Here is a 20991-nt window from a genome sequence, read left to right on the forward strand (position 1 = left end):
ACCTCCCCAGAACTGGCCCCATTGCCCCAGGAATCTTGAGCCCTCCCTCCTGCACCATCTCTCCAGCCACGCATTCATCTGCTCTATCCTCCTATTTCTATACTCACTAGATCGTGGCACCGGGAGTAATCCGGAGATTACTACTTTTGAGGTCCTGCTTTTTAATCTCTTTGCTAGCACCCTAAAATCTGCCTGCAGGTCCTCATCCCTCTTGCTGTCTCTGTCATTGATACTGATATGGACCACGACCTCTGGCTATTCACCCTTCCCCCTCGGAATGTTCTGCAGCCGCTCAGTGACATCCTTTACCTTGGCACCAGGGAGGCAACATACAAACCTCGAATCACATCTGCGGCCACTGAAATGCCCGTCTGTTCCCCTAACTATCGAATCGCCCATCACTATTACTTTGCTGATCTTCCTCCCCCCTCTTCCAAAAAACAGCTGAGCCACCCGTGGTGCCATGGACTTGGCTCTGGCTGTACTCCCCAGAGGAACCATCACCCTCACCAGTATTCATACTGGTTGGAGAGCGAGATGCACTCAGGTGACTCCTGCACTACCTGCCTGGTCCTCCTTATATGTCTGCCAGTCACCCATTCCCTCTCTGCCTGCACACTCTTATGCTGCAGGGTGACCACGTCCTATCCACGTAGCTCTCAGCCTCATGGATGCACCGCAGTGACGCCAGCTGCTGCTCAAGCTCCGAAATCTGGAGCTTGAGCGCCTCCAGCTGACGACACTTCCTACACATGTGGTTGTCCAGGACACAGGAAGTGTCCTGGAGTTCCCACATGGCACAAGATGTGCATTCCACAGGACCGAGGTGCCCTGCCATGTCTCTATTTAATAGACTATTAAGTAACTTAACAGAAATAAACTTAAGACAAAAAAAAAATCACCAACTACTCACCAATCAGCTCCTTCCCTTGCGCTGACATCACTTACGGCACTCCCTGACACTCACGCTCCCTCCAGGCTCTTGGGCCTACCTTTATCTGCGGCCGCTCCTCTCGCTCTCCCGCAGGTCTGCTCTCGTGTCTTAACTTAGAGACCTTGGGTTCTGTGGTTCCACTCCTCCTTTTCAGTCAGACGTCTCCACCACCTTCCTCCTCTCCACTGAATTCCTGCACTCACAAAATTCCTCCACTCTGCTTGCAATTCACTCCATTTACACTCTCCAAGCTCTGTGCTTTTGCAAACTAGCATCTAATATTTACCTTTTTGAGAGTCAAACAATCTACAACTGCTTAGTCAGCTTCTAGCTCACAGCTTTTTTCATCAACTCAAGCAACCACTTACAGCTGATAGCTGTTAACTGCTAACTGCCACTGACCATGCAGTTTCATAGAATCATAGAATGTTTACAGCACGGAAGAAAGCCATTCGGCCCTTCGAGCCCGTGCCAACTCTCGGCTTGTCCCACTCCCTAGCTAGTCCCACTCCCCTGCCCTTTCCCCGTAGCCCTGCAATTTTCTTTCCTTCAGATACTTATCCAATTCCCTTTTGAAAGATAAGATTGAGTCTGCCTCCATCACCCTTTCAGGCAATGCATTCCAGATCTTAACCACTCGCTGTGTAAACAAAGTTTCTTTTATGTTACAAGACAAAGCCAAATTCCAATCTGCTGATTACTTACCTAACTTACCTAATACATACCAGTGAATTTATCCTCTCCACCGATTACTGCGCTCACAAAATCCCTCCACTCTGCTTGTGATTCACTCCCTTTGCAATCTCCCAGCTCTGTGCTCAAGGTTAGAAAATAAAATAATGGGAGGTGAAAAAATAATTGCCCACAAGCACAACAGAAGTTTTCAAAAACTTTGGGGGGAAAAGCAATAACTTGTACATGTTGTTATCGAGATATTGTATAGTTTGTGGTAGAATTTAAAAAATAATTTCTTTGACTACTGTTTTTCAGGTGGATTACTCTGCCTCCTGCTCAGTTCTCAGTGATAAATTTCAGTTTCCATCCTTTATCCGAACCATACCAAGTGATACTTTTCAGTCCAGAGCAATGGCAAAACTTGTGATGCACTTTGGATGGACATGGGTGGGCACAATTGCATCAGATGATGACTATGGGAAATATGGAATTAAAAGTTTTAAAGAAGAGGTAGAAAAGGCTGGTGTATGCATCTCTTTCTCTGAGACTATCCCCAAAGTTTATGCAAGAGAGAAAATAGTTCGGATCGTAGACACAATTGAACAATCAACTGCCAAAATCATTGCAATCTTCTCTGCTGATATCGACTTGAGCTCTTTAATAGAAGAAGTCATGCAACGTAATATTTCTGGCAGAACATGGATAGCAAGTGAGGCTTGGATTAACTCCGCACTGATTTCCAAACCAGAATATTCCTCACTTTTGGGTGGAACTATTGGATTTGCAATTCAACGAGCTGATATCCGTGGTCTACGTAATCACCTTATTCAATTAGATCCAAGAAATTCTGGAGAAAAACTGATAACTGAATTCTGGGAGAGAGCCTTTGATTGCATGTGGCCTGAGCATGGGGTGGCTGTCAGTAGAAAGCTTGATTATAAAATGGCTGAGCATAACAGAACAGATACAGACACTAAGAATAGAATCCACAATATTTCCCCTCTTTCCCAGAGGTTCTGTACAGGAACGGAGAGATTGAATGAAATTGACAATACATATGCTGACGTATCTCAGCTGAGGCTGACATACAGTGTGTACAAATCTGTATACACTGTGGCACACGCACTTCACAACATGTACACCTGTAAGACAGGAGAGGGTCCATTCGCAAATGGATCATGCACAAACCTCAAAGACTTTCAGCCATGGCAGGTATGTTTTCAATGGTACAAGGAGCTAATGGAATTATTTTAATTAGTTTTTAGTCATTAACAATGTGCTGCTTTGCAGTGAAGCAACAATACACACACCAGTGAAATGTCTGTCAACGCTGAGGAAAAATTAGAGAGTGGGGACATCAGTCTTCCTAAAAGTTATGTCCATCACTCTTCCAGCCTGTATACTGTCCCTGTTCAATCATAGAATCATAGAATGATACAGCACAGAAGGAGGCCATTCAACCCATCGTGCCTGTGCTTGCTCTTTGAAAGAGCTATCCAATAAGTCCCACTCCCCTGCTCTTTCCCCATAGCCCTGCAAATTTTTCCCCTTCAAGCATTTCCCTTTCGAAAGTTACTATTGAATCTGCTCCCAACATCCTTTCAGGCAGGGCATTCCAGATGATAACTTGCTGCATAAATTTTATTTTCCTCATGTCGCCTCTGGTTCTTTTGGCAGTTATCCTAAATCTGAGTAGAATCTATTTGAGGTTCTAATTTCTAAAGAAGTTATTAAAAAATAATGTGACACATATGTATGTTTCTGCAAAATGTAAACAAACACTTAAAGGGCAAGTGAAATGGAAGTGAATTTCAAAGTTGGCCTTGATTTTAGCAGCCTTGGAATGTTTTTTTAGGTATTATTGAATAAGACTGTTTTTAAAGGTGCATTATTGTCTTTCTAAAAAGTCACAGAAATCAACCTCGGTTTGTAAACATGGTGTGCTCGATGACATTGTGTATACAGGGTCACGAGTAAATCATTGACCACATTTATTAGTTAAATGCTTTAAATATAGTTATAGATAAGCATGTTTTTGGAAGGAATTCTTTAGAAATCATTGTTCATGCAATGAGTCTGACAGTCTGGGAGTCCAACTGAAAGTACAATGAAGAGTCTGACAACCGAGAATTGGGAGTTTGATTGTGAGCTTGATGGAGTTCTGCAGAGGTTTGGCACAGAATCGGTAGATCTAGCAGAGAGTTGAGAATCTGCCGCAGTGTTACCTCTTCTCCAGGCAGAAGGTGGTGTGCTTTTGTGGATCTGCAGCTTCTCACAAATCTCCAAAGAATATGGCAATGGCTCTTTGAAATAAAGAGCTTAATTTCATGGTTGACAGACTGTGTGAAGCCCAATCAAATATTTATGGCTTGAGTCAGAAATTCTGGAAACTAAATTTTAAGATTAAATATTGAACAAGAAATGAAATGTCTTTGTGGTTATTACCACATTACTGATGGTTACTAATAGTGAAATATGTTACTGAAAATGACCACTGTGGCTTTGACAGAAGTTTTAAAGATGTTTTTGTTTCTATTTGGAATTTTAGCACCATTTTATTTTAGCAATTTGCTCTTTATACAGTAATCCAAATTCAATTCCCTTGCAAATGCTGCATCTACTGTGATATCCCAATATGTGTGTGAGATTATCTTGCTGGCTGTCACTTTTTCCACCTGTTTGTAAAATAGCAGTGCGAGCAAGCATTTAATTTTCCTCTGTTTACAAGTGGTGACTTGGAATATGGGACTAAATTTCTGCCCATTCATATTCAATGGTAGAAATTCTAACCCATTGGTATACCAGCTTATAAGTAGGAAATCTGTCATTATGTCAATGCAACACACTGTTTCCCCAACTTCTGTCAGTGCTGCTTCCGCTGGAAATTAGGTAAATAGAAGCTGGTGTTACTCATATCACGTTCAGCAAAATTAGCTCTTGGGCACATGGAAGAAGCCTATCCTTGATGGGGTGAGATGTCACCTGTAGAGATAAAAACATGAGCAGACAAGAAATCTGTAAGAATTCACAGATAAACACTTCATGGAAAATTGCTTGACTGCTGTATTGTTGCAAAATGGCTGCTACCATGAATAAAGACGGCTCATTGAACATTTGAATGTTTCCATTTGAGCTTTACAAATCAAAAGTGACAATCTTAGAGAGTAGAAGGCTTGCTGTTAGTACTGATAGAAGCAAAAGCACTTCCACATCTTTAGCGAACTTAATCATCAGCAAAAACTGAAGGTCGCTGACAACCAATCAAATTTCAGTATTCAAATAAGATGTGATTGAATTAGAAAAATGCTGGAGTGGTGTAAACTGACGTTACCTGCACCCCGGCCTTCTGCTCAGAAAATTTTTGCATCGTAATGTGCTGGAAGTGCGAGCTGATATCGGCGTAGTGAGGGCAACATGACATCTGGGACCTGAGCGAATGGTGGGACCAACAATCTACTGCATCTCCTTAACCAATGAAATTTAGGGATTGAGAAAGAAACAGAGGAACGACCGAGAAGGAGGGTGAATTAGAGTCAAAGCAGGCACAAAAAGAGAAATAAAGAGAGGGAAAGAAAGATTGGAATAAGAGAGAGAGAAAAAAGAGACAGAAAGGGAAAATAAGAAAAAATAGTAAACAAAATTAAATTTACTACATGCAGGAATGAGACTGAATCATTTAAATTGTTCCCTTTCTGGGCCATAGAGGTTGATTGGCATTGCATTAACAATTTTCACATCGTTAAAAGGGTACTCTGAATTACCAGCCCTAACTTTCTGCAGTGAGCTTAATGGGCAATTAATGTGAAAATCTAGCAAGTTCTTTAAAATAATGGGGCGGCTAAGGGCGAGATGCCATTTGAGCAAAGCAAGCGGGGGAGCGGCGTAAATCGACCAGCAAGTTTGGAGATTCGCAACTCATGGGTATCTCTTAATCCCCTGAATTTGCTGGCCAATTTGTGCATTAATAATGGCGTGCATCGTTAACATGCCGTTATTTTCCCAGCAAGATTTGGCCCACGTAAATTAAAAGTAGATGTTTGATTTCATCTATTGAACTAACAAAGTTATTTCTCTATGTTGTTTTATACTAACAAACAATACTTGTCTCGTTAATTTTCCTTTTATTCCTTTTAGCTTATGTATTACCTGAAAAATGTTCGGTTTAAGAGCCTTCTAGGGGAAGAAATATTTTTTGATGTAAATGGAGATATCGATGCAATGTATGATATTTTAAACTGGCAGAGAACCTCCGATGGGTATATCTCTTATAAGGTAATAGGCAATTACAATGGAACCGCTGCCCCAGGACAAGAGATGACCGTCCAAAATGACACTATAATTTGGAACGATGACCAAATTACGGTATGTAAGTAATGAAGCATCTGTTTTACTTATAACAGCAGATGATTTAATAGAATATGATTCTTATTTGTGCTTAGTAGCCAAGGAGGTTAAGTCAAACATGGATTAACATAACTGTTAATTATCTTAGAACCCTGAATAGCAGTTCATGAAATGAAAGCAATAGCATCTTAAGTTTAAGTGAATTGGCAAATATTTTACTCGATTGAAATATTCAGATGTGTTAAATTGTCAAAAGTGACAGAATAGGGCAAATTTTAAATGGGAGTTGGTTTCAGGTGGGCTGGGGGGACGGTCATAAATTAACATTTGATTGGCAGACATCCGACCCGATTGCCCACTTACTGGGTGTAATTTCCAGCAAGCCTCCAGAGCACTATACAAAGCGGAGTGGGGGGGGGGGGGTGGAGTTGGAGGGAGGTTGCCTTTACTTTGCTGACAATGCGTCTTTCAATGATGCAAACTGGAAAATGAGTCGGTAGGAAGCCCCAAGGTTCTCTGTTGCCTCCCTGGTGGAGGTTCTATTGCAAGAGATGAGGGCAACGAGGGACATTCTCTTTCCCTCAAGTAGGTGGAGGCTTGTCAAGACTGAAATTAATCACCATTATCACATTTGGCATTTTGGTCTGCAGTATCTTTTCATAGCAGCTTCTGAATCTGCATTGTCAATACATCATCATTGATATAAAAGTTGGATGAATGGTTTCAGTGTTCTTTAAAGCACGATTAAGGGGGTGGTGAAGGAGGTAACAGGGACCGTTAATGTAGAGCGTCTTTGTCTATCTTTTCAGGGGGGGGGGTAATGAGCAGATCACCAGAAGTACTGTGCTATCAAATGATCATCGGCATCTCTGGCTTAAGGCATTGTGCTAGTCCTCCTTCTTCTGCTTCTATCTCACCTTCACACAATTCTTCCTCATCAAATGATGATTGATACTGGTGCTCTGGCTCCTCGAAATTCAATCCTCTCTGTATTGCCATGTTGGAATATGCAGCACACTGCAATGATGCAGGAGACTGTGTGTGGGGAATATTGTAAGGATCCCCCAGACCAATCCAGGCACCTGAAGCTTTGCTTCAAGAGCTCTATATTGTACTCTGTTATGTTCCTGCTGGTCCCATGGCTCTGGTTGTACCTGGGCTGTTCAGGCATGGTGGGGTTGTGGATGGGTATCATCAGCCATGTGTGGAGGGGTTAGCCCTTGGCCCCAAACAGCCATCCTCTTACATTCCTGGAAGAGTGGAATAGTGGGGAGATGGTTGATTGTAGCAGGATGAAGGCGGCGTGACAGCTGCCTGTGAAACTGGCACTGACTTGCACGATCCTTTTGTGGTAATCACAGACCTGTCCACGAAAGCTGCTGCTGGTCTTCTGGTGCCTTCATGGCTACGTGAATGCAATCTATAACCCCCGGACATGAGTGCAGCTAGCCACAGCTGCAAATCCTAGAGCTCTCTCATTTTGACTGTTGGCGTCATTGGGATGAGTGATGTTTTAGTTGGCCCTGGAAAATAGTGCATTGGTGACCAGGTAGATGCAGTTGTGTACTGCAGACTGGGAGATGTGAGAGATGTCCCCTGTAACATCTTGGAAAGAGCCTGAGGCAAAAAAGTTAAAGGTGGTGGTGACTTTGACAGCCACTGGCAAAGCATGGCCACCTGGCCCAGCAGGCAGCAGATTGTTTCAGGGGGCTTCATAGATCAGCAACAGCCTGACTGATGAAGCACAGCCTCCCCATGTGCTGCTCCTCAGAGCTATCCAGGAAAATAGCTCTTGGTCTATAGACCCTGTGGGTTGGGTAAGACCTACAAGCAGCCTTCCTCACCTGCTGTCTTTTAACAGGCTCACCAGCTGCTCCTCCCGGTCTTTGAGGCTGCTACTGTGGTTGCTGCTGCTCCTGTTCCTCCATCTCTTCCTCCATCCAAAACACTGAAGCTGGAATGTCACCCACCATAAGCTGTGAGTGCTTATTCAAGGCAAAAAAGATCAGAAACAAACCATCTCCAAGCTCAAAAAATCCATTGGAAATCCAAAAAGCACAATAGCACCCAGATCATTATGATCTGAGTGCCTGCACCTCTTTAATCACTGCTTCCAGTCAGCCTCTCAATCCAATCCTGTGATGTCTTACTCAGTGGATGCTGGGCAGGACTTCCTATTTTTCCTGTTAAAAATGCATCAGGGTCTTAAGTACATCATAGGATCCCAATTTGCATGTATTCATCAGGTGCCCACCTGCTTCCAGCAGGCACCTCAACCACCTAAAAAAAACTCCATGATTAAAATCAGTGCCGATCGGGACTCGAGTGCAAACGGTGTGGTAAGTGTACTGAAGCAATTTTAACAACATGACTTTCCTGTTTTTGCCGGGAGGGTTAGATTAAAATTGCCCCCAACATTCTGGTCACAACTCAATTAAATGGCCTCGCCCTTCATTCAGTTTAAGCAATGTGTTAGTGTGATGCTCGTATCATCGTTTGTGCCTCGGTGAATTTTTGACTTCAATGGAATTGTGCCACACTTTGCCTTGTATTATGCAAATTGTAACAACTAAATCACTTAGCTTCCCTTCTGTCTCTACATCACTTCTGTAATGCTCATCGTAAGTATTGAGGAAAATGGCTGTCTACAGTTTCCACAAGCACAGGGCCAACTATAATGTACATTATGATAAACAGATAGCACTTTGCAAATATTTAGCTACATATTTGCTATTTCGCAAACTATCCTGAAAATTCTCGCATAATTCCATTTTGTCATTTATAATTGTGCACAAACTATGCAGGAATGAAAAATATTGCTACCTTTCCCCAATTTATAATTGTTATGGTCTTATATTTGCAAAACTATATCAGTCCTGCAATAGGTTTTCACAGCTTGTGTACTAATACATTCATCATAAGAAATAGGAGCAGGAGTAGGCGATTTGGCCCTTCGAGCCTGCTCCGCCATTCAATAAGATCATGGCTGATCTTCTACCTCATCTCCACTTTCCTGCACTATCCCCATATTCCTTGATTCCCTTAATATCCAAAAATCTATCGATCTCTGTTTTGAATATACTCAACGACTGAGCCTCCACAGCCCTCTGGGGTAGAGAATTCCAAAGATTCACCACCCTCTGAGTGAAGAAATTTCCCCTCATGTCAGATCCCTTATTCTGAGACTGTGACCCCTGGTTCTAGACTCCCCAGCTAGGGGAAACATCCTCCCTGCATCTACCCTGTCAAGCCCTGTAAGAATTTTGTATGTTTCAATGTGATCACCTCTCATTCTTCTAAACTCCACAGAATATAGGCCTAGTCTTCTCTATCTCTCCTCATATGACAATCCCCCCATCCCAGGAACCAATCTGGTGAACCTTCATTCCCTCTATGGCAAGTATACCCTTCCTTAGGTAAGAATCTCAAAACTGTACACAATACTCCAGGTGAGGTCTCACCAGGGCCCTATATAATTGCAGTAAGACGTCTTTACTCTTATACTCAAATCCTCTTGTAATAAAGGCCAACATACCATTTGCTTTCTTAATTGCTTTCTGTACCTGCATGTTAACTTTCAGTGATTCGTGTACAAGGACACCCAGGTCCCTCTGAACACCAACATTTCCCAATTTCTCACCATTTAAAAAATACTCTGCTTTTCTATTTTTCCTACCAAAGTGGATAACTTCAAATTTGTCCACATTATATTTCATTTGCCATGTTCTTGCCCACTCAATTCACAATTCACAATTCAAATCGCTTTATTGGCATGATAAGTTACATCTTATGTTGCCAAAGCATCAAAATACATTTATGGTTTAGCACATAAACGCAGTTCTATTCATACAGTGTATAAACAGGTATATCCCTGAGTGTATAAATATACATTCGCATTGTTTATATATATTCTTTTCTTAGTTTACTGGTTGTCCCTCTGTTCGTGGCAAGCTGTAACATAGTGTGCCGCCAGTGTTATACAGCTTCTCTCCTCTCCCAGTAGGAATGGGAGTTTTTGGTTGTCATTCAGATTTCTGAAATCAGGGCATATTTGTGAGAATTTTTGGTAGAAATTCTCCCTGATGCCCTGATATTTTCCACAAGCTGTGAGGAAGTGCATCTCTGTCTCCACCACTCCCTGACTGCAGTGAGAGCATATCCTGTCCTCTCTTGGCAGCCTGGTCTGCCTGTGTCTGCCTTTTTCGATCGCTAGGCTATGTTCGCTAAGTCTGTACCTTGTCAAGGTTCTTCTCAGTTTGTTATCCTTTACCATGGTCAGGTAATCAGCTATGTTGTATTGTCTGTTTAGGGCCAAGTAGCAATTGAGTTTGCTTTGGGTTTTTGTTGTTTCTGCCCAATATGTCAGATATTTTTCCTTTTGCTTAGCGACGATTGTGTTGGGTCGAATTCTTTGTGTTACCCTGTCACTGTCCTGGGGCTGGTTATTGTTAGTATTGTTAGTAGTTACTTCACTGAGTCCCAGGACTAGTTGACTGAGGGTATTCTTCTTTATGGTCAGCTCTTGGCATTTCAGGGCGTCGTAGTGATAGCATTGGGGATTGCTCATTTGTACGTGATTCCAAAATTTGGTGGCTCTTTTTTGGATAGTGATTATTAATGGATATTGGCCTAGTTCCGCCCTGCATGCATTGTTTACTGTTTTCCTTTGAGTCCGGAGGATACTTTTACAGAATTCTGCATGTAGGATCTCAATTGGGTGTTTGTCCCATTTTGCAAATTCTTGTTGAGTTAGCGGTCCCCATACCTCACTGCCATAGAGTGCAATTGGTTCAATTACTGATTTGAAAATTTTGAGCCAAATGCTAATTGGGATTTCTATTTGGATTGATTTTTTGATGGCATAGAAAGCCCTTCTTGCTTTCTCTTTCAGTTCATTCACAGCCAGTTTGAAGTTTCCCGTAGAACTGATTTTTAAGCCCAAGTATGTGTAGTTAGTGGTTTGTTCAATTTTGGTTGTTCCTACTGTGAAATTTATTTTGGGTCCCTGATGTTTGGATCCCACTCACTTAGTCTATCTATATCCCCTTGAAGCCTCTTTGCATCCTGCTCACAACGTACATTCCCACCCAGCTTTGTATCATCAGTAAACTTGGATATATTACATTTGGTCCCCTCATCCAAATCATTGATATAGATTGTGAATAGCTGAGGCCCAAGCACTGATCCTTGCGGTACCCCACTCGTTACAGCCTGCCAACCCGAAAAATGACCCGTTTATTCCTACTCTCTGTTTTCTGTCCATTAACCAATCCTCAATCCATGCTAGTATATTACCCCCAATCCCATGAACCCTAATTTTGTTTAATAACCTCTTGTGTGGCACCTTATCGAATGCCTTCTGAAAATTCACATCTACTGGTTCCCCCTTATCTATACTGCTAGTTACAACCTCAAAAAACTCTTAACAGATTCGTCAAACATGATTTCCCTTTCATAAATCTGTGTTGACTCTGCCCAATCCTATTATTATTTTCTAAGTGCCCTATTACCACATCCTTAATAGATTCTAGCATTTTCCCTACTACTGATGTCAGGCTAACTGGTCTGTAGTTCTGCGTTTTCTCTCTTCCCTCCTTTCTTAAGTAGTGGGGTTACATTTGCTACCTTCCAATCTGTGGGAACCATTCTCGAACCTATGGAATTTTGGAAGATGACAACCAATGCATCCACTATCGCTAATTTCTTTCAGTTCCTCATTCTTGCTAGACCCTTGGTTCTCCACTATTTCCGGCTGTTTTTTTGTGCCTTCTTCCATGAAGACAGACACAAAGAGCAGGGTTTTCTGAATGGGAAACTTTTGGAGTTGGGACTCCCACTTGTCGGGTTTCAGTCCCTTCTCCATCAGCTTCTGGCTAGCCAGTGGGATTTTCCCCTGATTGACCTTGTTAAGCCCGCCCGGTGGGCTCAGCAGGCCAATTAGGGGGAAGTCAGTGACAGAGCACGTCAACGTATGACGTGTTATCTGTCAAGAGCTTTTGAAAGAAGAAATGTCATCGTTTGACAACTCTGTGAAGCTGTCAAACATTGACATTCTGTGTAGTTTGATGAGTCCTTATGTTCAGGACTCATCAAACCTTTCTACTTTGCAGAAATCAGCTGGCTGTTGGATCGGAGGATGCAACAGCCAGTCTGTGATCTGTACAATGGAGATGTCGGGGACTTCGGCTCCACAGCGGCTGAAGGCTGTAGGCCGAAACAAAGGTAAGTTACCATTTTCTAACACTTTGCACTCACCTCACATACTTACCACTCCACACTTGCACCCATCACTCACCTCTACATTGCACTTTCAGACCCCTCCAACCCCCGCAGACCTCCTATTTGCCTCCTACACCCCGGTGGGGTTCCCCCAGGTCAGGAAGCCCGCAATTCAGGACGAAAAATGGGAATAATCCTATTTTCTGCCTGTTCACTACCTGTTAACAGGCAGTTAATAGGCTTTCCCTTCCCACCTCCAAGGAGACGGGACCCAGGACAGGACGGCTTCCCCCATCCTGGCAAGAGGGCATGGAGACGGGTTGGGGGCGGGTTTGCCCCCCCCACCCCCAAATTCTGCAACTTTCCCGGCAGTCCCACCTCCATACCCTCCTTGGGGCTGAGAAAATCCAGCCCAAAGAATGTGTTTAATTTCTCTGCCATTTCTTTATTTCCCATTATAATTTCTCCTGTTTCAGCCTGTAAGGGACCCACATCTACTTTCACTAAACTTTTCCTTTTTACATACCTATAGAAGCTTTTACAGTCTGTTTTTATGTCTCTCACTAGTTTACTCTCATATTCTATTTTCCCTTTTTTTAAATCAATTTCTTGGTCCACCTTTGCTGAATTTTAAAATCCTCCCAATCCTCAGGCTTACTGCTCTTTTTGGCAACCTTATAAGCCTCTTCCTTTGATCTAGTACTACCTTTAACTTCTCTTGTTAGCCACAGTTGGACCACTTTTCCTGTGGGGTTTTTGTGCCTTAAAGGAATATATATTTGTTGTAAATTATGTATTAATTCTTTAAAGGCTAGCCATTGCTTGTCTACCATCATACCTTTTAATGTAGTTTCCCAATCTACCTTAGCCAACTTGCCCCTCATACCTACGTAGTTTGCTTTGTTTAGATTTAAGATCATAGTTTCGGATTTAACTAAATCACTTTCAAACTTAATATAAAATTCTATCATATTATGGCCACTCTTCCCTACGGGCCTCTTTACTACAAGGTTATTAATTTCCCTTAAAGTGCTTTTATTATGCTATGTTTTTGAGATGACAGCTTCACTCGCTTGTTATTTTCTCTTAGGCCAGAAAAACGTCAGCTTTATTTTTGTAGTCTTATTTGTGCAAATTGTTTTCTGAAAAATCATACTTAATTTGTATCAATGTTCCATTTGGCAGCCTCCATTTTCTGTGTGTAGTGAGAGCTGTCAGCCAGGCACCAGGAAGGGAATTCGACAAGGCGAACCTGTTTGTTGCTTTGACTGCATTCCATGCGCTGATGGCGAGATAACTAATGAGACAGGTTAGTTAAAACATTTTCATATGAAATAATACTTCCATTTTTATAAATGTATCTAAAATATTCACTCAATAGTTTTATATACATGTTGCGCAATAAATTATAAAATCTAAAATGGAATTCACGTGCAATAAAAATGTCAAGACACAAATATATTAATTTCTATTAGTGCATAACTAGTCTGTAATCAGCCATGGTGTGGAGATGCCGGTGTTGGACTGGGGTGGACAAATGTAAGAAGTCACACAACACCAGGTTATAGTCCAACAGTTTTATTTGAAATCACAAGCTTTCAGAGTGCTGCTCCGAAAGCTTGTGATTTCAAATAAAACTGTTGGACTATAACCTGGTGTTGTGTGACTTCTTACATTTGTAATCAGCCAGTACAAGATGCATGGAAGTTGTGCAGGTTAATTCATGCTCCAGTTTTCTTTCCCTCCCATGAGGAAGATACCTAGTCTCCACTTGACACCCCCTGATAGCCTGGCCTGAGTTCAGGAAATCAGAGGAGAGGGAATTGCTGGCATGGACCTATACAACTACACATGGTACAGAGATAACCAACATACTGCTTCACCAGCTTGTAGTTTTCTCATCATAGTCCTTATCGCACTCTTTCATCCTGTTGGCATAACTTATCAGTGGTAAATAAAGAATGAAGATTAATGGCAGTAGGAGAAGATTAGAGCTTGAATGGTAAAACTTGAAGTTAATAGCTTAAGACAGGGAACAAATAGTAAGGAATGACAGTTGTATACGAAAATGCAACCCCCGTGGCAAAACGTGGTGAATTTGAACACTAGAACTGGAATACTGAATGATAAAACACAAAAACAACCTGAACAACGATATACCTTATTTGGGAATGTCTGTCAGAGCTCAGAGTCTGTAGGCTGTTAATCTGATGCTCAAAGCCAGAGCAGCCAAAGCAAAATCCCCTGACGACACAGAAAAAAAAAGTTTAGGCCCTTTTCATTATTGCATTGATCTTTGTCTTATGCCATGCTTGTCTTTGTACAGCTTAGTTACTAATTTTCCCTCCTTACCCTAACAAGAATGATATGTCAGGGGTAAAATGAATTTGTAAACTTGACTTTGGTTCCTACATCCAGACAATAGTTATTCAATGGAATGGCTGGTTAAGTGACTGAAATATGTGGTTGTGTAGACCCCAATGCTTCATTGTAACACAGAATTCATCATTGGATTGTATGAGATCAATTTACCCACTTTCCCCAAAAATAACAGACATTTTGAGTGAGAAATGAGACTTCTTGCAAGCAAAATAAAAGTATCTGCTATTTATTTTACTTTATATAAAAAATGACCTGAGCTGGGAGGGAATAGTTTTCTTAAGTAAATAAATGTTGCTAGTTCAGTTGGATTAAAAGTTGAGAGAAAAGCAGCACTGCACATCAACTAAATTGTTAATGCTACAACAGTGATTGACTGTATGCAGTATACTTAGCAAAGGCAATATCCATTTGAGCTGTTTAAGTGGAATTAGCAGTACATTGCAAAACTAAACTTGAAAATAAATAATGGATATGTATATGTCAACTACATAACAAGATTTTGATGTTCATTTAACAGATTCAAGGGAATGCATTCAGTGCCCTGAAGATTACTGGTCCAATGCGAACAGAGATGAATGTGTACATAAAGTGGTTGAATTCCTTGGTTACAACGATGCCTTGGGAATGACATTAATAGCACTATCGATATTTGGGGCTTGCATTGCTGCAGCCATTGCTGTAGTTTACATGGTTCGCAGGGATACTGCCCTTGTAAAAGCTAATGATCGTGGACTGAGCTTTGTGCTGCTATTTTCACTAGTTATATGCTTTCTCAGCTCAATTATCTTTGTTGGCCAGCCAGTAGCATGGTCATGCATGACACGACAAGTTCTTCTTGCTATTAGCTTTGCTACCTGCCTTTCATGTGTGTTGTCAAAGGCTGTTAATTTGATGTTCAAAGCCAGAGCAGCCAAAGCAAAATCCCCTGACGGCACAGAAAAAAAAAGTTTAGGCCCTTTTCAGCAAAGAATTATTGCATTGATCTTTGTTTTATGCCATGCTTGTCTTTGTACAGCTTGGTTGCTAATTTTCCCTCCTTACCCTATCAAGAATACACTGTCTCAAAATATCAAAATCATTATGGAATGCAATGAAGGTTCTGTCATATTTCTGTGTTGTGTGTTAGGATATGATGCATTACTGGCTGGTATTTGCTTTGTTTTTGCTTTCATCGCTCGGAAATTACCTGATAACTTTAATGAAGCTAAGTTTATGACCTTTGCCCTGCTTGTCTTTTTTATTGTTTGGATTTCTTTTGTCCCGGCCTACTTAAGCACTCGAGGGAAATACATGGTAGCTGTTGAAATGTTTGCTATTTTGGCATCCAGTTTTGGCTTGCTTGCTTGTCTTTTTGTTCCTAAATGTTATATTATCATATTGAAGCCAGAAAGGAATACAGAAGAATTAGTTAACGGCAAAGCTGATAACAATGACAAGAGTGCACCACCAACCTCACAGTCACTGACCTGTTCAGGAGTAAGCACTGCCTGTTCAACAGTTACACTCAATGAATAAACTTGCTTACAAACAGGATCTGCATGTGATGTTAGGACTATTTTCGCTGCTTGAATATGCATTATTATAGTCCTTAAGCATTCAAGGAAGCTATAGATTGTATATCATACATATAAAATGCCAATGGATTATATTTTAATGTCAGAATTTGTAGAATGTATTATTCTCTGTTCTTGTCTTTCCCCTGGCCAACACTCTGTATGAAAAATGATAAATGTGTAACAACCTGAGCTTGAAGAAGCAAATCAAGGTAATTTTGTACTCTTTTAACTGCAGGACCCATAACTAAATTTAATGTTTTAGAATATAATGAAGTAAAGCCATTTTGTTTAACAAGCATAATATTTTGAAAGTACGATTTCCAAAGATGTTTTAAAAATACAATTAGATTCTAAAATTGCATGGTTTGTGCACTGTTCATGATCTTCACCCCCAGTCACTGTCAAATACAAAATCAAACAAAATCAGAAGAGGGTTAACAACATCAATCAGACTGCATAATTGTGGACTACAAAGTCTGAACTAAAAAATGCAATTAAAAGTAACTGTGGGATGGGATTTTGCCATTGTTCATTTAGAAAATTGCATTACCAGTACAAAACCAATGCTGGGTATAAAGGCCCCTTTGGGTTACTTTTCATATACCTTGCAACCATGTCCTAAATGAATATTGAGGTGTATATGCTGCATACATACATAACTTTAAATATGATAGCACATGTTTCAAAGGATCTGATACAACACTGGATGTAATGGGTTTACCTTGGGTTGAATCAAATCAGACAGTGCTTGTTCTGTATCTTTGTGATTCTGAAATAGCTGTATTTGTGTTCTGCTTTTGGTTATTTAACACACATAAGCTTAAAAAATATTGTTGCCTCTTTTAATGGCTGAACATTTTACGTTTTTGTTTACTAGCAGACTTTCCTTTGCTATTAAAATAGATGAATAATGCTGTGTTAAAATAATGGACAAAGGAATGTAATATGAACACATTTACGTGTTTGCTATAATTGCCAACAGTCATTTTTGGGCTAAGGTTTTTATTTTAAAGAAAATTGTGTTACTGTATCTGAGGGCAATTTATTTACAGAATATCACACTGAAATCAAATATAAATGGACACAGCCTAACAACCTCACCAAAGGTTTATGTTCTATAGGATGCAGTTTATTGAAATTGAACTACACGCTTAGGCTGATGTAAAGGACTACAGTAATTAAATATCAGTACTTGATTTACTTGTTTTTATTTCCCCCTCCCATTTATTTAAATATAACCATAGACTTTCAATGAATTGAGAATAGTACTTAAAAAAAATATTGTCTCCTCTTCCCTAGTCTTGCCACATCCCTATCTGACTGAGGGAGCATGTGCATGACCTACTCTCCAGCCTCTATCAAAGTTGCTGTGAAACCATCTGTTGGAGATGCAAGAGTGCAACTTTGTGACTGCTCTCCCTCTGTTTCCCTCCCTGTATTCCCGGTGAAGGATGAGCTGACTTCCAATTAGCATCTCCTCACAATGGAGTGGGGGAGGAAATCAATGTCGCCACTCAATGGCACAACTTCTAACATACAACGTTTGAAATATTTCCTTCCTTTATGTTAGGCTAACTGGTAATACTAGGCAATCTGTCTAAACTAATTGTATCTTTTGATAAAGAAAACTTACAATAACACTAGGCAATCTGTCTAAACTAATTGTATCTTTTGATAAAGAAAACTTACAATAAAACTAAAGTGTGATTATGCAAAAACTAAAAAATCTTGGAAGAGATTTTAACTGTGAATCAAGGGTTTGGACATGTTTGTGTTGTGTCAAACCTTGGTTAGACCACACTTGGAGTACTGTGTACAATTCTGGTCGCCATATAAAAAAGATATAGAGGCACTGGAGAGGGTACAAAAAAGATTTACAAGGATGATACCATAAATGCGAGATTATACCTATCAGGAAAAGATGAACATGCTGGGTCTCTTTTCTTTTGAAAAGAGAAGGCTGAGGGGTGAACTAATAGAGGTCTTTAAAATTATGAAAGGTTTTGATAGAGTAGACACAGAGAGAATGTTTCCACTTGTGGGGAAGAGCAAAACTAATGGCCATCAATATAAGATAGTCACCAAGAAATCCAATAGGGAATTCAGAAGAAACTTCTTTGCCCAGAGAGTGGTGAGATGTGGAACTCGCTACCACAGGGAGTGGTTAAAGTGAATAGTACAGATGCATTTAAGGGGAGGCTGAACAAGCATATGAGGGAGAAGGGAATAGAGGGTTATGCTAATACAGTTAGATGAGGAAAGATGCGAGGAGGCTCGAGTGGAGCATAAACGCCGGCATAGACTGGTTGGACCGAATGGCCAGTTTCTGTGCCGTGTATCCTATATGTTATCAGAGGACTTGCCACTGGAGAAAGCATAGGTCCTGATTTATCCAAAGATCTCTTCACCTAACCCTGCCTGTATTTGTGGGTTTGGGCTATTAGCTGAGCCCCAATGCACCCTAAGTGCGGGCCTGATACTTGGCATAGCCTTGTACCTGGAAATGGGGACTGAAATCCAGCCTCTGCTGCAGGCCTGAGAGGCTGCTGGCTTCGGGGCCTTTTAGAGATAGTGGCTGTCGGCCTCGGATCCTTTCAGCTGCTGTCCAAAAAGAGCAGCCTTGGGGTGGGGAGATAACCAGGAAATCTCCTGTCTCTGCCCCTTTTCCACTGCTTTTTGCTTGGGGAGTAAACATTAGCTGCTGCAAAGCAAAATAAAATCAACACTATAAAATTTCAAAAGATTAATCATGAAACAATAATTACCTTTGTCATCAGAATGACTGAGGTTTGCTTATTTTGCAGTCTGACCTGCAATGCAGGAAGTACACACAACATATATCAAGCTGATCAAACAGAACAGAGATGTTTCATTGTCTTGAGAAAGTCAACTATTTTAACCCAGAATCTTAGGACAGATCGAGTATGTGTGGATGACAAACTAAACTGGATCTACATTTCCCATGAGGTGTATCTTCTAAACTTTTGAATACTTTGAGCATTTTAACCAATTGAATAAGCAGACTTTATAAATACCTACAAAATATCATCAGGTTTAGAATAGTTATGGAAAAGGACAAGTAGCAATCAAGCAAAGAAATACTTAACTGGAGGATGGCTAACTTCAGCGAGTTGAAAAGGAATCTGGCCCAGGTGGATTGGAATCAAAAATTGGTAGGCGAAACAGTAACTGAACAATGAGAGGCCTTCAAAGAGGAGATGGTTCAGGTACAGAGTCGACACATTCCCATGAGGGGGAAATGAGGGGCATTCAAAGCTAGCGCTCCCTGGATGACACAAGCTATAGACCGCGATTTTGCCAGCACTTGGAGGACGGGTTTGGAGGCGGGTCAGAGGTTAAATTCAATTTGATTGACGGCGGGTTCCGATCCTGCCGTCAACCCGCCTCCAAACAGCTTTCCCAAGTGTCGGGTCCCCGATTTGTGAATGGTCCCGACACTGAGCGGCGGGAAGCAGATTAAAGGCACTTACCTGCCTATTAACAGGTACGTATCAGTAGTTTTCAGCCTGTTTTTGGATTTTCCCGCTTCTGGGTCAGGTTTCCCGATGTCCGGACACCACGCCAGGTAAGTGTGGTGTGTTGTGAGTCTGCTGTAATGTTTGTGGAATGATGACAGCTGCAGAAGTGGTGTGAAGGATCCAATGTTGCACATGGTGCGATTCAGAGCAAAGAAAATGTTGGTTACTGCATTTTTAAACCTTTACAGATTTCTTTAGCTTACCAGTTTTTAAATCCAACTGTATGTCCAGTGCCACTTCATTGGGAGAACCTCTCTCACCAGTGACAGATCGCTTCTGTCACCTCACCTGCAGCTGCCATCTACTCCAGCCTATGGATGGAGTCATTGGAGAGCCTGGGTGCAAGAGTTCACCTTTGTGCAGTGATTATCAGTGTTTTCAGCACCTCAATGCTGTCAAACACTGAGAAATCAACTGTCAAAATTGTTAAATCCGTGTATCTTGCTGTTGTGTGTCCTTCAATAACTAGACAAAAGACTGCAGAGAACAATCAACAGGTGTTTACTAGATGAGGGTTACTCTAAAACTAACTGTACAGATCCCTACTCAGGATTATATACCAGTGTGGTCACTGCTGGTACTACAGTATACAGGAGCTGTAAAAAGTAGTTCTCCCCTTAAAGGTACATACACTACAATTCCTCCCCTTTTAGATTAACAGTACCATAATATTCATTTAACAATTAAATATCAACTAATTACAATTAACACTTTTAATATGCAACAATAACTGAAAATAGTCTATTTATAAATTCAGTCTTTGGGGAGGCTTCCTGATCCTTTCTGGATAGCGCCTTTCCTGAATGTCTTGCTCTTGGTGCGGAGGTGATTCTGGGCCCCTGTCGTCGGTTGGTTCATCAGCTTCCAATGCTACTGTTTCTGGGGTAGATGCTACCTGTATGTCGGGTTCATCACGAGGTATGCGAGACATGGGGTTGACTTGTTCCTGTGACTCTAGGATCTGGTCAACATGGCGTCTCACAATGTTCTCCCCAACATCCACTATGTACATTAGTGGCCCTTGCCATGTGCATATCGTTCCTGGTTGCCATTTCTCTGTTCGGTAGTTGCGGGCCAAGACTGGTTGTCCTACATTGAAGCTCCTTGTCGGCTTCTCATTGATGTGCTGGAATTGCTTACTCTCAACATCTCTTTGTACATTTGGTCTGAGCAAATCCAGACGAGATCTCAACCTTCGGTTAAAGAACATCATGGCCGGGGTCTGGTTGGTGACTGCATGTGTCGCATTTCTGTGGGCAAACAGGAAATTGTCCACCTTATGCTGCAGTGGAATGTCGTCATCGCACATGGCCCTTACTGCTTTTTTAAAGGTTTGTACAAA

At 41.3% G+C, this 20991-nt stretch overlaps 1 protein-coding gene across 1 annotated transcript in view; it reads left to right on the forward strand.

Moving 5' to 3' along the window:
- Positions 1-17736, forward strand: part of vmn2r1 (vomeronasal 2, receptor 1) — a 35322-nt gene extending 17586 nt beyond the window's left edge. The window contains exons 3-6 of the mRNA XM_085990332.1: positions 1925-2821; positions 5744-5971; positions 13358-13481; positions 15072-17736. Coding sequence (XP_085846458.1) covers positions 1925-2821; positions 5744-5971; positions 13358-13481; positions 15072-16069 — 2247 coding nt within the window. The 3' untranslated portion in view covers positions 16070-17736. The remainder of the gene's footprint in view (positions 1-1924; positions 2822-5743; positions 5972-13357; positions 13482-15071) is intronic.
- Positions 17737-20991: the final 3255 nt, after the last annotated feature.

The sequence above is a fragment of the Somniosus microcephalus genome, chromosome 6 (assembly GCF_052327205.1).
Source record: "Somniosus microcephalus isolate GS21.2 chromosome 6, FLI_Smic_1.0, whole genome shotgun sequence".
Classification (NCBI taxonomy): domain Eukaryota; kingdom Metazoa; phylum Chordata; class Chondrichthyes; order Squaliformes; family Somniosidae; genus Somniosus; species Somniosus microcephalus.